The following is a 15721-nucleotide window of genomic DNA, read 5'->3' as shown; positions in this document are numbered from 1 at the left end:
ACATAATAAATAAATAAATATAAAAAAAAAGAAACAACTGAGGGAATATAAAAAAAAAAAAGAAATAGTGTTCTGAAGTCAAATGTTTCCAAACCTGGGCCAACAGGTACAGCTTAGTGGTAGAGTACCTGTATGCACAAGACCTTGGGCCTAGAGGTACAGCTTAGTGGTAACCTGTATGCACAAGACCTTGGGTTTGACCTGCCACCACAGCACTCTGTTGCGTTTGTTTACCTAAGTTATTCTATTACAGATAAAAACTCAGAAGTCAGATATTGGGGTGAAAATCTGATAGATCAAAGAAGTGGTGGAGGAGAAACCAGCTGACCTACTCACCACACTTCCCAGACCAAAGAGACTTTGATATTTCTTTTTCTTTTTCTTTTTTTTTTTTTTTTTGAGATATTTCTAAGTCCCTTCATACTCCTTCCTGGGTGTCTTCTCTATGTGCATTCCTGGGTTCTCTATGGCTAATTCTAGTCAGCTAGTCTCTGGCTCCACTTCATGACTCAAGTATAACTTTATTAACACAATCTCGGGGTATCAGTGAGATCAAATATCCTGAAACAGTACTCATTCCATACACACACACACACACAGACACACACAAAGAATATTAAACTTTGGATACAAATTACAGACGTGGGACAGGGATATGTCCCAGTGGGTAATAGTACTAGCCATTCAAGCCAGGTAACCTGAGGTCATTTTCCACAACCCGCATAACAAGTGGATGTGGGAGTACATTTGTAATTCCAGCACTCCTGTGGCAAGATGGGAGGCAGAGAAGGGAGAAACAAGAGAGGCCCTCTTCAACAAGACGGAGCACCGAGTTGTTCTCTGACTTCCCTAATGTGCAGTGTGTGTGCACTTACCCACATACACATTAAACATAAACAGAAACTTTTTAACACACACAGAAATTTTTCAACTAAAAAGTTGTTTTAAAAGAATAGTAACAGAACTATCATTTCAGATATTCAGATATCCTAAACTTAGACTACCAAAGTTCTCAAACTAGAATTTATGAGACTACAAGTCAAGGCATGCTGGCACTTACATGCAGCACTTAGGCTGAGGCAGGAGGACCACAAATGTGAAGTCAGTCTAGGCTACAGGATGGGAGAGACAGTATCTTAAGTAAGAAGTTTGTCTAGAGCAGTTCACAACCTGCAGGTCACAACCCCTTTACGGACTGAACAACCCTTCCACTGGTGTCTCCTAAGACCATCAGAAAACACAGACATTTACATTCATAACAGTAACAAAATTACAATTATTAAAGTAGCAAAGTATTTTCATGGCTGGGGGTCACCACACATGAGGAATGTCTGTATTAAAGGGTCACAACTTTAGGAAGGTTGAAAAGCACTGATCTAAAGAGTATGTCCAATCAATGGTCCAACACAAAATCATAAACTTAACTTAAAACACTGAAATTGGGACTGGTGAGGTGGCTCAGTAAGACACTTGCTGCCAAACTTGATGACCTGAGTTCCATCCTGAAACCCACAGGGGAGAGGCAGAGAACTAACTCCTACAAGTTGCCCTCTGACATCTGTATACACATAATGGTACATTCAACCACCAAAGACAAATATACACATCATGCATGCACACACACAAAATAAAAAGAATAAAATAGGTTTTTGCAAATTTTTTTGGTAAATTGATTGCAGGTTCTCAAGTGTGAACCTTACACACTTGACTTTGTGTCAACATCAAAAGGTTGGAAACTCTTGGGTACATTGTAAAATATGTGTTACACGTCAAAGACACACTGTAACCTGACACTTAGAGTAGTATAAGACAACATAGAATTATCTTTTTCTTAAATGATGGCTAAATTTATATTAGAAGGGTGATACAGATCATTTCCTACTAGACTTTGATCTTTACAAATCAATAATGGAACAGAAATGAAACCTCTCAACCTCCTTACCACCAAATACTAAAGTTAACCTCAAAAAATACCGCACCACCCAAGGTAATGCCTTGCTTCATATTGATCTCCAACTGTATCTTGAATCAATATGTAATCATGGGCAATATTCTGTGAAAATTTATTAGAACAAATGAATGACAACAAAGTGTGAGGGCAAACATACATTAACTTGTATACATATGCTTCAAAATCACACTTGAAAATTTCCAGTGACTTTTGAAATTATTTCATGAAGGCTAGAGAAATGGCTCAGCGGGTAAAAGCACTACTCCTGTGGAGGATCCAGGTTCAATTCCTAGCACTCACACTGTGACTCACAACCATCTCTAACTTCCAGGGAATCAAACAGCTGCTTCTGGCCTCTGAGGACACCAGGTGTGACCGCAAGATGCATGTATGCAAAATACTCATACACAATCATAAAAACTTTAAATTAACTTTATGAAATATTCTCATGAAATTCCAGATTAATTTTAATTAAACTTAACTTGTAAAACACAGATTTGGGGAAATCCTAAGTGCAAATATGGGGCTGAGAGAAATGATTCAAGTTAAGCACACTTGCCGCACTTGCAGAAGACTACAAGAGACCGGTTCTTAGCACCCAATCAAGCCATGTCAGGAAGCTCACAATTACCTGTAACTTTAGCCCCAGGAGATCCAACATTATTTTCTGACCTTCGTAGGCATCCTAAACATGTACACACATGCGCACGCGTGTGTCACTCAAAGTGAACGTATGTATTTTATGTAAATGTTTTAGAAATAATGGAATAAAATCATGTTGTGACTAGCAGTTATATGAACAAATAAAACTAGAATATGAGTACTGACATGTGGTTGTCTGTCCTTAATGGTAAGAAGAATGCATCTCTTGAACAGATGAGCAGTTAACAGACAGCTATGCCTAACTGTCCTGCTGGTTCCTGTCCTCTGGAAAATACATAATATGGCATTCAATTCTGTGTGACTCTGAGGAAAGGAGAGGCTTACAAACCCCTAAAGCTCACCCATGCCTGTACTTTCTAAATATAAGCATGCACTGATTAAAGACTGCTAGAACTCAGCCCAGAGTGAAGTGAAGAAAAAGAGTGCTATTTGTTTTTAGTTTGTTTTTTTTTTTCTTTTTAGGGTGAGACATGGTCTCACCATAGCCCAAACTGGCCTCAAGCTCACAACAATTGTCTTCCACCATACACCGGGCAAGTATTACCATGAGCACTTCCTCTTTTTCATCTTTTATTATGCCTCTTGTTTCTATAATCAATTAAAAAATACAATCCTCAGGATAGCCGACTGAGCTCCTGAAATAAGGTTTCTTGGTCTATGCAAACTAGCCTTTTCTTATTTTCATTTTATGTATCTGGTTTTTATACTCAAGTAAGCTGTTCATCAATTTGCATAAACTCATCACCCTACTTTCCCTAAATCTGAACACTATCTTCAATTTTAGTATGAAAATGATCAGATTTCTTAAAAGTATACTATTTTTCATAGGAAATCTCAATATCATTACCACTTAAAAGAGAAATTTAATAATTCCAAATTAAACATTCCAATTAGTATATCAAATGGACTATACTGCCTGTATAAAGGCAATAGATATTCTTTCGTTTTCATGTAAATCATTTATATGAAAGTATTTCAATCATCTGGGAACAAAAGCTAACACATTTATATGTTTTGTTCTCTGTCCATCATGTTCAAAGGAGGCTATAAGCCAAAAATGTATTAGTGGCCTATTTTCATTAATATTTTCCTTTGTCTTCCTCAAGTTACAAGCTGAAACTGATACTTTGCACTTGGGTAATAAAAATCTCAAATTAATTATTACAGCATTCCATGTTTTACCAGAATCTACATCTCCGATATTCTACAATCATTTATCTGTTAACTATTAAAAGAATGAACGATAAGAATGGTGACACACACCTTTAATCCCAGCAGGAAAGGCAAGCACAAGGTAGCTCTGTAGACGTCAACTTTCACAGAATACTGGAATACTAGCACATACTTCTAGTGAAGTTAAAACTGTCCAAAAGAGTCACTATTCTGTCCCATGATAGCAGAGAGAGGACAGTATGTGTCCTCTTCAGAAATTTGTTGTTCCAAAGTGTGGTAGCACACAGCTGTTTAGTTCCCACATGGCCACTCACAACCACCTGTGACTCCAACTCCAAGAGAGCTGACACCCTCTTCCAGTCTCTGCAGGTACTACATACGTGCAGTACATACATGTGAACATTCATACACATAAAATAAATTTCTTTTAAAAAAGAGAGGTGGGATCATGGTGATACACCACCTTTAGTCTTAGCACTTCAGAGGCACAGTCTGGCAAATTAAAGTTTCAAGGCCATTCAGGTCTACATAGTGAGTTCTGTGCTAGCCAAGGCTACACAAAGTAAAACCCTGTCTCAAAAATAAAACACACTTAAAATAAAAAGGAAAGAAAAATGCTGAAAAGCAAAACAATACATCTTTTGTGAAAATTTGTAACTACAACCACTTCATGTACACAATGTACTCCACGATGTCTCCTTGAACCAAGTTTTTCAACAAGAATGTGTTCAAAGACACCAACCAGTCTTAGGTGCAGGACTGACTGGAAATCAGGATCAAGTTCCCAGAGAGTATTAAGCTGAGCAAGAACAAACAGTTCTTTCAAAAGTTTCAATCTTACATGATTTTTGGTCATTAAAAAATAAGAGGAAATGATTGGGCAGTGGTGGTGCACTCCTTTAATCCCAGTACTCGAGAGGCAGAGGCAGGCGGGCCTCTGTAATTTCAATGCTAGCCTGGTATACAGAGCTAACTCCCTGACAGGTAAGGTTCTTACACAAAGAAACCTATCTTGGAAAAACAAAAAAAAAAAAAAAAACAGGACATCCAGGTCAATTGGCAGAGTGCTTGCCTGTCATTGCTGAGCCCAGGGTTCAAAACCCAGTACTGCATAGTTAACAGAGATGGGTGAGGTGGTGCATGTCTGTGATCACAGCATGAAAAAGCTGGAAGCAGGAAGATTAGGAATTCTGAGCCATCGTCAGCTACATGGCAAATTGAAACCCAATCTGAGGTACGTGAGACCCCATCTCTCAAAAGATAAAAAAAATACTAGTAGTAATAATAACAACGGTAACAGTAGCAACAATAGTAGCAAAATGACAACCTGTGGCTGCCCAGTGCACTATCAACATATTGAGATGCTCAGAGGTGGATGGGGGGGGGGGGGGCTTTAAAATGTGCTATAAAAACTCAGCACACACAAAAAAATTTCACCACAAATCAAAGTTTTTAAGCATAACATGTTTGTACTTTGTTTCAAGCCATATTTCAAAGCAACATGAGATTTTTTTTTTTGCTAGCACAAAATATAAATGCTTACTTCCAAATGCAGCCACCATCATTTTACCATCATCCTTTAATAAAATAACTTAATCTCCGAAGGCTCCTATCCTCCCCTCTGCTACTAGCATTTTCCACAGCAGTCAGTGACCCTTTAAAACAAAATCAAACTCCATCGCTCTGTAGTGGGATTGCACCACTTCTCTGTTAAGACCTGCAATGTTCCCTATTTCCACAGCAGTGAGAGCCAGAGTCCTCAAAATACCTCCCAGGTTCTAGGAGGGCCTGCAGTGCTCTGCCCTACCATATCCCTTTACCCTATCCCTTCCTACTGCCTTCCTCCCTTCTTCCATACCAGCTATCCTGACCTCTAGTGCTTTGAGACCTGGCCAGTCACAGGGCCAAAAATGAGCATTCAAGAACCTGCCCAAATTTCTTCTCAGCCCACCACAGCTCCTGAATTCTTCACCCTTATCCAATCCAGTCCTTTCCTTATTCCCATGCTATCTATCCCTTAAAGCACTAATTTACTGTATACATTCCTTTTTGATAGCGAGCATATCTTAACATGTGGGACCCACAGATGCAGGAATTTCTACCTGTTTGATTCACTGATATATGCTAAAACAGCTAGACCAGAGACTAGCATGCAATAGCATTCAGTAAATGATGAGTGAATTTTTTAAGTCTCCAGGGTCTTAATGGCCACGTGTCACAACACAAACACCTGAAGGTAAATATTCAGCATTCAATAGGTTATCACACGCCATACCCCCTGAAAAGGAAAAGGTTCACTCCTAGGAGTCAACACACTGAAAATAAATATTCACTGGGCTATTAAGATCCCTCTGCAGATAAAGGCACTTGACATTAAGCCTGAATTTTATCCCTGGAACCCCACATGGTGGAAAGAGAGAACACACTCCCAAGAGTTGACTTCTGGCCTCTAACACACAAACTATGGTGTGCATGCCCACACACAAAAGAATTTAAAATGTAATAAAATTTTAATGTATACATATTTATGTTCAAATAAACACATCCTTAGATGAATAGGCACATCTAAGAATGTTCGTCATGGGATACATGTATGCAAAAAGAAAATAAATGTTACAAATTTTTAAATAAAAATATTTTTAGCAAGGCGGTGGTGACAAACACAAGCCTTTAAACTCATCACTAGAGGCAGAGGCAGCTCTCTGAATTCGAAGACAGCCTGGTCTCCAAAGCTAGTTCCAGAACACTTAGGCTACACAAAGAAAACTGTTTCGATAAACCGGAAAAAAAATTAAACTTTCAAAGGTAAATTTATAGTTTGCAAATTATATCTCACATTTTATTTTTTTCTCACATTTTTAAATAAAAAAAAATCAAAATAACTGATAGATTGTTGAGCTCAATACTCCTACTCACGAGGACAGACTAGGAGTTGGGAATACCTTTTTGGGTGTAGTCAATCTGAGAAGTTCCTTGTACTGACTACATAAAGCAAAGAATGCTAAGTGGAGGGCAGGTGTCTCAGGAGCGGCTCATATTAACAGCAACCGGGAAAACATTCACCTTCCATCTAACATTTCTAATTCAATCAGCTCCATCTTCAATCCTCTGGTTTTCCCTTCACTCTCTCCCAAACTCCCAGCTGACAGCTGTCTACTCCACTCTCACCACATTAGTCTACTCTCCTTACACCAGTGACTGTTCCGGCTGAGAATATGGACCACATCACTTCACTCTGTAGTTCAAGACCCTCAGAAGACTTCAGGGCCGCAGCAGTTCATTCGTTTACTCTAACAGAATACACAGGGATGGGTATTATAAAGTTACAAAACTTAGCCAGGCGGTGGTAGTGCACACCTTCCATCCCAGCACTTGGGAGGCTAAGGCAGGTGGATCTCTATGAGTTTGAGGCCAGCCTGGTCTACAGCGTGAGCCCCAGGATACACAGAGAAAGAAAAAAGAAACAAAACAAAAAGTTACAAAACTTATTTTTAAAAAACTGCAAATTTATCACAGTTTTTGGAGACTGAAAATTCCAAGGCAGGCAGTCCCATGTATTTAGCCACTGGTGAGGGCCAAATAAGAGCTGGGAAAACGAAAGTACAAAGGCTGGTGACCTGAGTTTTATTCTCAGAACCCATACAGAGAAAAATATCCACTACACCAAATTGTCTTCTGCAATGTTCACTCTGGCACAGAAGTGTGCACGCGCACACGCACATATACACACAGTCTCTCTTTCTCTCTCTAATTTCCTTCATTAATTTTTAAAGTTTCATGTAGCTTGCACATGAGTACCTGTTTATGTGAGCATGTGTATGGGTGCACATGCACTTGGGTACATGCACACAGGTCAAAAATTATCATCAGGTGCCTTCTTCCATCACTATCTATCTTAAAAAAAAATATTACATTTATTTATTTTGTGTGTGGTTAGGAGAGGAACATACATATGTGGAAACCAGAAGGATTACTAGGATCAAACTCAGGTTGCCAGACTTGGCAGCAAACTAGCCATCTTGCCAGCCCCTCTCCATCTTTTCTTTTTTAAGCAGTGTCTCTCTCTGAACCTGGAACACAGCAATTCAATTTGACTGGACTGGCTAGCCCACAAGCCCCAGCAGCTCTTCCTTCTAGTGCCACACTCAAATTTTACATGGTTGCTGGGGTCCAATTCAGATGCCTCATGCTTGTACAACTCAGTGTATGAACTGAGTCATGTCTCCAGACCCCTCACATAGCACTTCAAGAAATTTTCAGACTAGAACTCTAACTCAATGGTACAGTACTTGCTTACATGTATGAGACCCTGGAGGCTTCATCACCTCGAAGGGAAGAGAGGTTCCCTCCTTCATCTTCTGTCACTGTTCTTCTAGTCTCAGCCCAGCACAAGTGCTGCTGTTAAACTTTGAGATAAGATCTCATTAAATCACTCAGGCTGGCTTTGAGCTTACTCTGTAACCTAGTCAGTACTGAATTTGCCGTTCTCCTGCCAGGGTCTCCAAAGTAGGTGGGATAACAGGCCTGGCAACACACCCAGCTGCAACAAACCTAAGTTTCCATATATACCAGCCTGCTTTGTTTCCTTTCTGCCCAGTGTCTGTTCCCTTGTATCTGAAATGCTTTTCCCTTTCTTTAACACTCACCACTGACGTCCACTATCCCAGAAAACTTTCTGTGACTCTCAGTTAGCTGTCTTTCCACAGTATGTACTGCAATGGTCACATGGTGGAACAAATACTCTGAAAGTGCTTTAGTTTTAAGTGTCTTCTACTACACTGAGAGCAAGCCAAAAATTGCTGGTGTTACCTTATCACACTAGCTGAAACATAGAAGTAGTTTTTTTTTTTTTTTGGTTTTTCGAGACAGGGTTTCTCTGCGGCTTTGGAGCCTGTCCAAAGCCTGGAACTAGCCCTGTAGACCAGGCTGTAGAAGTAGTTCTTAAATGATGATTTATTTCAAAAAGAAAAGAAAAAGAAAAAAGCCAAGGTAGAAAAGGAGGCAAATGGAAAGGAGGAAAAGAAAGAGTATGCATGCATACCCAGAACCGAAAAGAGGGCACTTACAACCAGTGTGTCTGCATGGTCTAGGCCAGTACTCACTGAGAGACAGGATACATATGAAAAAGCCCAGCCTCTGTAGGGCATCTAAATCACTCATTCCCTAAACACTCTTATGTCTAAGCCACACAAGCCCACTACTTCACTCTACAACTTACTACAGTATATTAAGAATGTTGGTAACATGCACAGTATAAAAAGGAGAAACACTTTAGTTACAAAAACGTAGGCATCAATTTGATGTAATTAACTGTAATTTCCATAGCCCATCTCCTAATGTTATCACATTAATGTTGAAAAGTCTATCAACCAAAAGTATGAAAAACAACAGAAGGGCTATTGAGATGGTGAGCAGGTAAGGGCCCTTACTGTGGGGCGTTTTGACCAATCCTAAGAACCCATCTGGTGGAAATCAAAACTCAACTTCCATAAACTGTTCTCTGACCTCATGCGAGTGTACACGCATACAAATAAATAAATGTTAACATATTTGTCAAAAAGAAAAAACAAGAGGACACCAGGAACTCCTACCTAATAGCAGTGTCCACAGCAAGAGTCACATCAATCCTAAAGCAGGAGGACAAAGTCACAGTTCTCACAAACAGACTGCAAAAACGTTCTTCAGACAGAGCACACTAGTAATGACCAGGTTTTGTGTAAATTAATTTTTGAAGGTTATACCATAAGAAAACTGCTTCAAAAAGCCAGCTAACATTTAAAATAGCATATAGACTTTTCTACATTTAATGACTTTAGGCCAAGACCAAAGAATATCATTACCTCAATACACTGCCACAATAAAATTTCCAGTGTCACTATTAATAAATGTCACTAATAATAATTCAAACTTTAAAAGGCTTGCTTCAAAGATTCAACAAACAGCATAAAATCACTCTATGGCTCAAATGTTGTTCACACATATACACACATACAAGCTAAATTCACACACAAAATTGGGCCCGACATATTCAACACTGAATACCTTTTCTTCATTTTATATTGTTTCTTTGGTAGTCACATTTATGCACCCCAGGCTGGCCTCAAAGTCACAAAGATCTACCTGCCTCTACCTCCTACATACTGCAATTTAAAGGATTGCCATCTTTATTTTAAAGATTTATCTTTATTTATGTGCATTTGTGTATGGAGAACAGAAGTGGGGTGAGTGACGAGGTGGCTGTAAATAAAGTATAGGTGCTGGGCACTCAACACCCACGAGGAAGGGCAGCAGGCTCCTCAACACTGATCTCAGGCACTGATCTCAGGCACTCAGGAAGAATTTGTCTTTTACACATTAGAAATTAAATTGTAAAAAGTAAGATTTTAATACTAGCAATTAATAATAGAGTCCCCCAAATTCCCTAAACTAAAAACAAAAAGTTCTTTATAAAGTTGAAAATGTTTTAACAACTTTTTTAAAACACTTCTAATAGTAAGCATCTTTACTTTAAAGATAGTAACATATCCCCCAAAATACTGCATTTGTCTAATACCATGAAACTTTTAAGGCTAAAGTTTCCAGAATACTTTCTTTTCATTTCTATTTTGATTGCTTATTGGAAACAGTTTCATGTGGCCTTGGCTGGCTCAATGGCTAGATTAGGCCGTAGCTGACTGCGTACCCCAGGCTGGCCTTGAACTACTGACCCTCCTTCCACTGCTGGGATTAATATGCCTGCACCTCATACAGAGCTGCTCTTTTCCTTTCTCTTCTCTTCTTTTTTTTTTTTAAACAGGAAAAGGGATAAAGAGAAAAATCTACATCTTCTACAAACACATTCTAAAATGTGTCAGGCATTACAATGGGAACTGTGACAGATTACAACATTCTGAAAATGTATTCATCTTCCAAATATATCATACATGTTATCAGTCAAATTAAAATTTTTTCCTCAAGTTTTCATCCAACAGTAAAGCAGTTCCATACTTTCCTAAAAAGCTCACTTTTCACTGTTTTCACACAGTTGTGCATCTGTGACTAACAAAGGGTTTCACCTCTGACAGGTCACTGGCTGTTTTCATTCACATGAAAGCAGGACAGAACTCAGTAAATAAAAACCAAGCCCTAAACAGAGTCCTAAACTCAAAAAGAAAAAGCCTTTAATAATGGGTGATATACAACAGGCAAATAGTTAAGTAGCAAGAGCATTTGCATTAGTCTATGAACAGAATAAACAGAAGCTTTTGGAACTGTACCCACTTGCAGTCCAACAAAAGCAATCTTCACTCTGGAAACAAGTGAAATTAATTTAAAAAAAAAAAAGAAAAAAAAAGAAAAGAAAAAGAAGAAGAAATCTAAAAGAACTGTCAAAAGTTGATGCTATTTACATTCTAACATACTACTGGTTACTGTTAATACTGTGACACCGTTAAACACACACTACTACCATTTTCAAGCATATCTGAATGTGTAATGAATTTAAAGAAAACAAATTCTAGCATCAAAATTCCATCAGTTAAATCTAGATATATCAAATAGCCACCAAAGTTTTCCATACCAGTGTAATTTTAAAAAATTTACAAATTCCATAAAATGACAAACACCACCTCTACTTTTTTTATTGCTCTGATTTACTCCACCGATAAAAAACTACTTCGACACATACCTCAGAAGCTATTCTGCAGTCAACATGTTTACTTCAGAGGAACCTGGCCATCAGTTTTCCACACCACACACCATAGCAGAGCACGTGACAACTCCAAGACCCAGAACACCAACATAAAGAAAAACGAAGCACACAACCCTAACTCCCTGCAATACAGGTGCAACAGGCCAAATCGGATCTCTAAAGGTAAAGTGCACCAAACTGCTTAAACATCTTCAAGAGTATTTTTTTGCTTTCTGCTTAAAATTCACGGTTCGAGCCATACAATCAAAGGACATTTTCTTCCATCAGTATTAACAGTCAGACCCACGGAACAGTACTGTTTCAAGAGTCGGGTTAACTAGAGCAGCTCTCTGGTTTACGATTTAAGACGCTCTAATTCGGGCAGTTTGTTCATACGTTTCCATGCAAAATGCGCTGTTCTATTGGGGAGCCGCACAGTTTTGGGGAGATGGCTCCGAACTGACTCCACAACTCCACGCCACAGCCCGTGGATGTTCGCACCAGCTGACCCTCTGTCTCCAGGGAAAAAGCTCCGCACCAAGCCACTCCACACACCTGCCGCTGCAAAACTCGCAGGCCCGCCACAGCCACGGCCTCTACACTTCCTGAATTCGAAAGCCACTCAAGCTGGTTGAGTGACGCCTTACCTTCATGGTGACTCTGGGGCCGCGATCCCCACGGCGACACCAGCTTCACCTGCACCTGGAAGGGAAACAAAGACACCCGGTCAGTACCACCGGCACCCCCTGCGCCGTCGGGGCGGGGGCGGCACCGAGTGGGGCCAGGAGCCGGAGCAGGCAGGCGCCATCCCAGAGCCCCTACCGCCCCCACCGCCCGCCGCCCCATTGTCGCGACTCCACGGACTTTTCCCCGTCCTCCACGATGACGCCATTTCTGTCAGAAAACTCACAACAAGCGCAGGGTCCGGCGCGGCCTGGAGCGCGGCTGCAGCCGTCCAAGCCCAAGGAAACGCGATGCCCGAAGCCCCAGGGCTGAGCCCCGAGTGAGCCGGCGGGCCCTCGGGCTACGGCGGCTCGGCCCCACAGAACCCGTCCGGATCCCGACCGAGCCCAGGCCCACAAGTGGGAGCCGGGACCGGGCACCGAGGACATGCAGATCCCAGCCTCACGGGCCGAGGCCGCGGGGCCCCACGGTGCGGCCCGGGAAGGGCGGCTCCGGCTCCGCGCCGCGGGGGGCGGGGGTCCCGGGAGGCCGAGGCCCCGCTGCGAGCGCCGACTCAGCCCCGTTGCCATCTGCCCCGCTGTGCGGCCCGGCCCGGAGCTTCCCTCCCCCCCACGAAAAATAATGCCCCTACCTCCGGCGCAGACGAGGTCCGAGCCCTGCGGCCGGAGTCCCCCGCTCCGCCTCCCCCCCCAACACCAGCAGGCCCGGGGGAAGAGATGGCGAAGAAGCTGCGGGTCCGCCGGCGGCCGGGGCTCCGGCTCCTCCTCCTCCCGTGGCGGCGACTGGTACCTTTGTTTGGCGGCCGCTCCGGCTCCCTCGCGGGGGGAGGGGGGCGACGAAAAATCCCTCCCAGACGGAGGTCCGGGGCCCCGGTCTCGAAGCCCTCCCGAGGACCGCGGCCGCCGACCTTGTGCGGCTCCCTCCGGGCAGACGTCCAGGCGGTGGCCGTGGCGGCGGCAAGCTGTGGCCCGAGACTCTCCCTCAGCTCCGGCGCCCGTGCTCCTCACTCCGGACTCGACTGACGGGCAAACATCGCTTCCCCCCACCCCGGCCCCCCCTTCCCCTTCTCCCCTCCCCTCGGCTCTTTTCCCCTCCCCTACTCCTTTCCCGGATGCCCCTCAGACGATCGAGGATTGGCTAGGATTCTATGGAGCCCGCCTCTTCCCGGTTTTTATTGGTTTGAGCGATGCAAACAACGACGCCATTTTCCCACCAGTTCTATGGAAACAGAAAGTTATGCCTCAATGCTCCCTGGGATTTGTAGTCCACTCTTCCGGACCAATTGGCATACTCCCGGACGTAAGAACTACCAAAACCGCAATGCCGCTTGCCTGCGTTCTACAAGAGCGGGGAGGGGAAGGGGGCGCGGCCATAAGGCAGAGGGGAGGTGGCATACAACGCCTGCGCAGTGTGACAGGGATGGCGTATTTTCTTGCACCGAGTAATGCGGCGTCGCTGGCCTCTAAGGAGGGCGGAGATTTCTGTGGTGAAGTAGGGGGAGGGCTCCAAGGAGGCCTCGGGGAGAGCCGGGATCTGAACTATAAAGAGAGAAGTTGATGTGGGCGCTGCTAGTCTTGGACCGGCGGCTTGAAGTCTGAGATCATCGTGGAACCGTGAGCAGCGGCGAGGCGCCGGGGGGGGGGGCGACGACACCCGGATGGGGAGCAGGGGAGGGGGCGGTACCGAGGAGGAGGAAGAAAGGAGGGAGAAGACCCGGATGCTGACCCGGCTTAGGGTGACTGGCGGCCGGGTGCTGGATCGCGGGGGAGGCAGAGGGGCTCCGAGGAGCGGAAGGGGCACCGATGCGGCTCAGGGGAGAAGCCTGCCTTTGAGCTTATTACTCCACTACCGGTGTGGAGCCCTTTTCCCTCAGAGTCTTAACTCCCCGGGCTTGGAGTGAAAAGGGTCTTGCTGTGCGCATCACAGCAATGTTTCTCGGTGGCCAATATCTGTTTAGCTAGTTTCAAGCCAGAGCGTGCCTATAAAAAAGAGAGAAATACTCTACATGGAATTTTCCATATTTGTATGCGGACTGATGCGCTGAGTTTATCCTCTGAGGTGTTGGGAGAAACGTTCATTCAGTCCTCGGGTGGAAAGTCCTCCGGGTGGACCTTGTGCAACTTCCTGAACACAGCTGGTCAGACAAAGTGAAGCGTGATGGGAGGATGTGAATTAGAGCTTTGGCTTAGGGAAATATAGAGAGGTTTTCCGGAGGGAGTGAGGATAGAGCTTGGCTCAAGAAATCACAAGTTACTAAGGGAAGAGCCTAAAGGAAAGGAGAGTCCAGAAAGAACGTGTTTGGAAACCCGTTTCAGAGAAGGCTTTCCCAGTATGAAGACTGAGGGCCAGAGACGTTAGGAAGACTGATTGATCCAGCACCCTAGAGACTAGATCTAGAGGATTACTGTATATTTTAGGCCAGCTTAGACTACACAGGACAACCCTGTCACCAGAAAAATAATAGATAAAACAGGTTTTATCTGCTCTTAGGGTCCAGTGAACAACAAGATATCTTAGATTCCCAACTTGAATTGCTAAAAGAACTCACCCAAAAGTAGAGGAGTTTAGCACTGTGGTGCTGACACATTCCAAGGCCAGACTGATCTACTCGAGTTCCAGGCTATCCTGGACCACACAAACCCTGCCTCAAGAAAAAGAAAATGGAGGAAGATCAGAGAGGCAGCTGCAATAGTATTTCAACAAGGGAAATGATCTGGTTGCATAAATATTCACTAATCCAGTCTTCGAATACATTTCCACAGCTTTTGAGAGTAGGAAAATGGTGTCAGGTTCACACTGAGGCATTCTGTTGTGAGTCCACATAAGAGTAACTGAGTTCATGCCACTTAGCACTTAAATTTCAGTGTAGTCATGAAAAGCTGAAAATTCTAACTATAAAAAAAAGTCAAAAATATATAGAACTCTTAAACTGCCTTAGACTCTAAAGAAAGTGCAGAGCAAATATACTTCCAGTACTTACAAACAGTGATGTTCTCGTGTTTCTCCGCCACAGTGAATACTATGTGTAAATACTTTCTGGGAAGGGAACATCAATTGATTTGTATGAGTACTGTTAAACTGTGAATGAGCAAATGAAATACTTTTTTAATTCATCACTAGTAGAGAAATATTAAAGATTTTTTAAACAACTTCAGTATTTCAGAAGGCAGAGGCAGGCGATCTCTGCGTTGGAGGCCAGCCTAGTCTACAAAGTGAGATTCAGGGAAGCCTTGCTCTGTTACACAGAGAAACCCTGTTGGGAGGTCGAGGAAACAGACAACACTTCAATAGTTAAAGGATATGTCATTCTTAATTTCTGTGCAGAATATACCTGCTATTGATCCAGGGGCAAATTCTTGAAGGTGACTTTGTTATTTTAAGTTAGATCAAAGGTGTTTTCCAGAATACTAACAAGATAGCAGCATGCATTTGGCTGCCATCCTAATTGGGAAGAAATGGCTGCTAGTCATTTAAAAAGAGGAGTGTAGCCGGCGGTGGTGGCACACGCCTTTAATCCCAGCACTTGGGAGGCAGAGGCAGGCGGATCTCTGTGAGTTCGAGACCAGCCTGGTCTACAAGAG

General features: G+C 43.0%; 2 protein-coding genes across 6 annotated transcripts in view; one reads left to right on the top strand and one right to left on the bottom strand.

Moving 5' to 3' along the window:
• Arid4b (AT-rich interaction domain 4B) overlaps positions 1-13137 on the bottom strand; it is a 116729-nt gene extending 103592 nt beyond the window's left edge. For 2 of the 4 annotated variants that reach the window (XM_013353132.2, XM_026788392.1), the window contains exons 1-2: positions 12772-13136; positions 12104-12158 (exon numbers count right to left, since the gene is read on the bottom strand). In XM_013353132.2, the coding sequence (XP_013208586.1) occupies positions 12104-12109 (6 nt within the window). In that variant the 5' untranslated portion in view covers positions 12110-12158; positions 12772-13136. Of the gene's footprint in view, positions 1-12103; positions 12159-12771 lie in introns of all 4 variants that reach the window. The other 2 variants (XM_026788391.1, XM_005365433.3) reach the window with 2 other exon arrangements.
• Positions 13138-13550: 413 nt separating this feature from the next.
• Ggps1 (geranylgeranyl diphosphate synthase 1) overlaps positions 13551-15721 on the top strand; it is an 11324-nt gene continuing 9153 nt past the window's right edge. For both annotated transcript variants that reach the window (XM_026788384.1, XM_005365431.2), the window contains exon 1: positions 13551-13753. The gene's annotated coding sequence lies outside the window, so the exon portion shown is untranslated. The remainder of the gene's footprint in view (positions 13754-15721) is intronic.

This window comes from Microtus ochrogaster, unplaced genomic scaffold (genome assembly GCF_000317375.1).
Source record: "Microtus ochrogaster isolate Prairie Vole_2 unplaced genomic scaffold, MicOch1.0 UNK2, whole genome shotgun sequence".
In the NCBI taxonomy this organism is placed as follows: domain Eukaryota; kingdom Metazoa; phylum Chordata; class Mammalia; order Rodentia; family Cricetidae; genus Microtus; species Microtus ochrogaster.
Note: the sequence above shows the minus strand (reverse complement) of the source record. Positions and strands in the feature narration are given on the sequence as shown.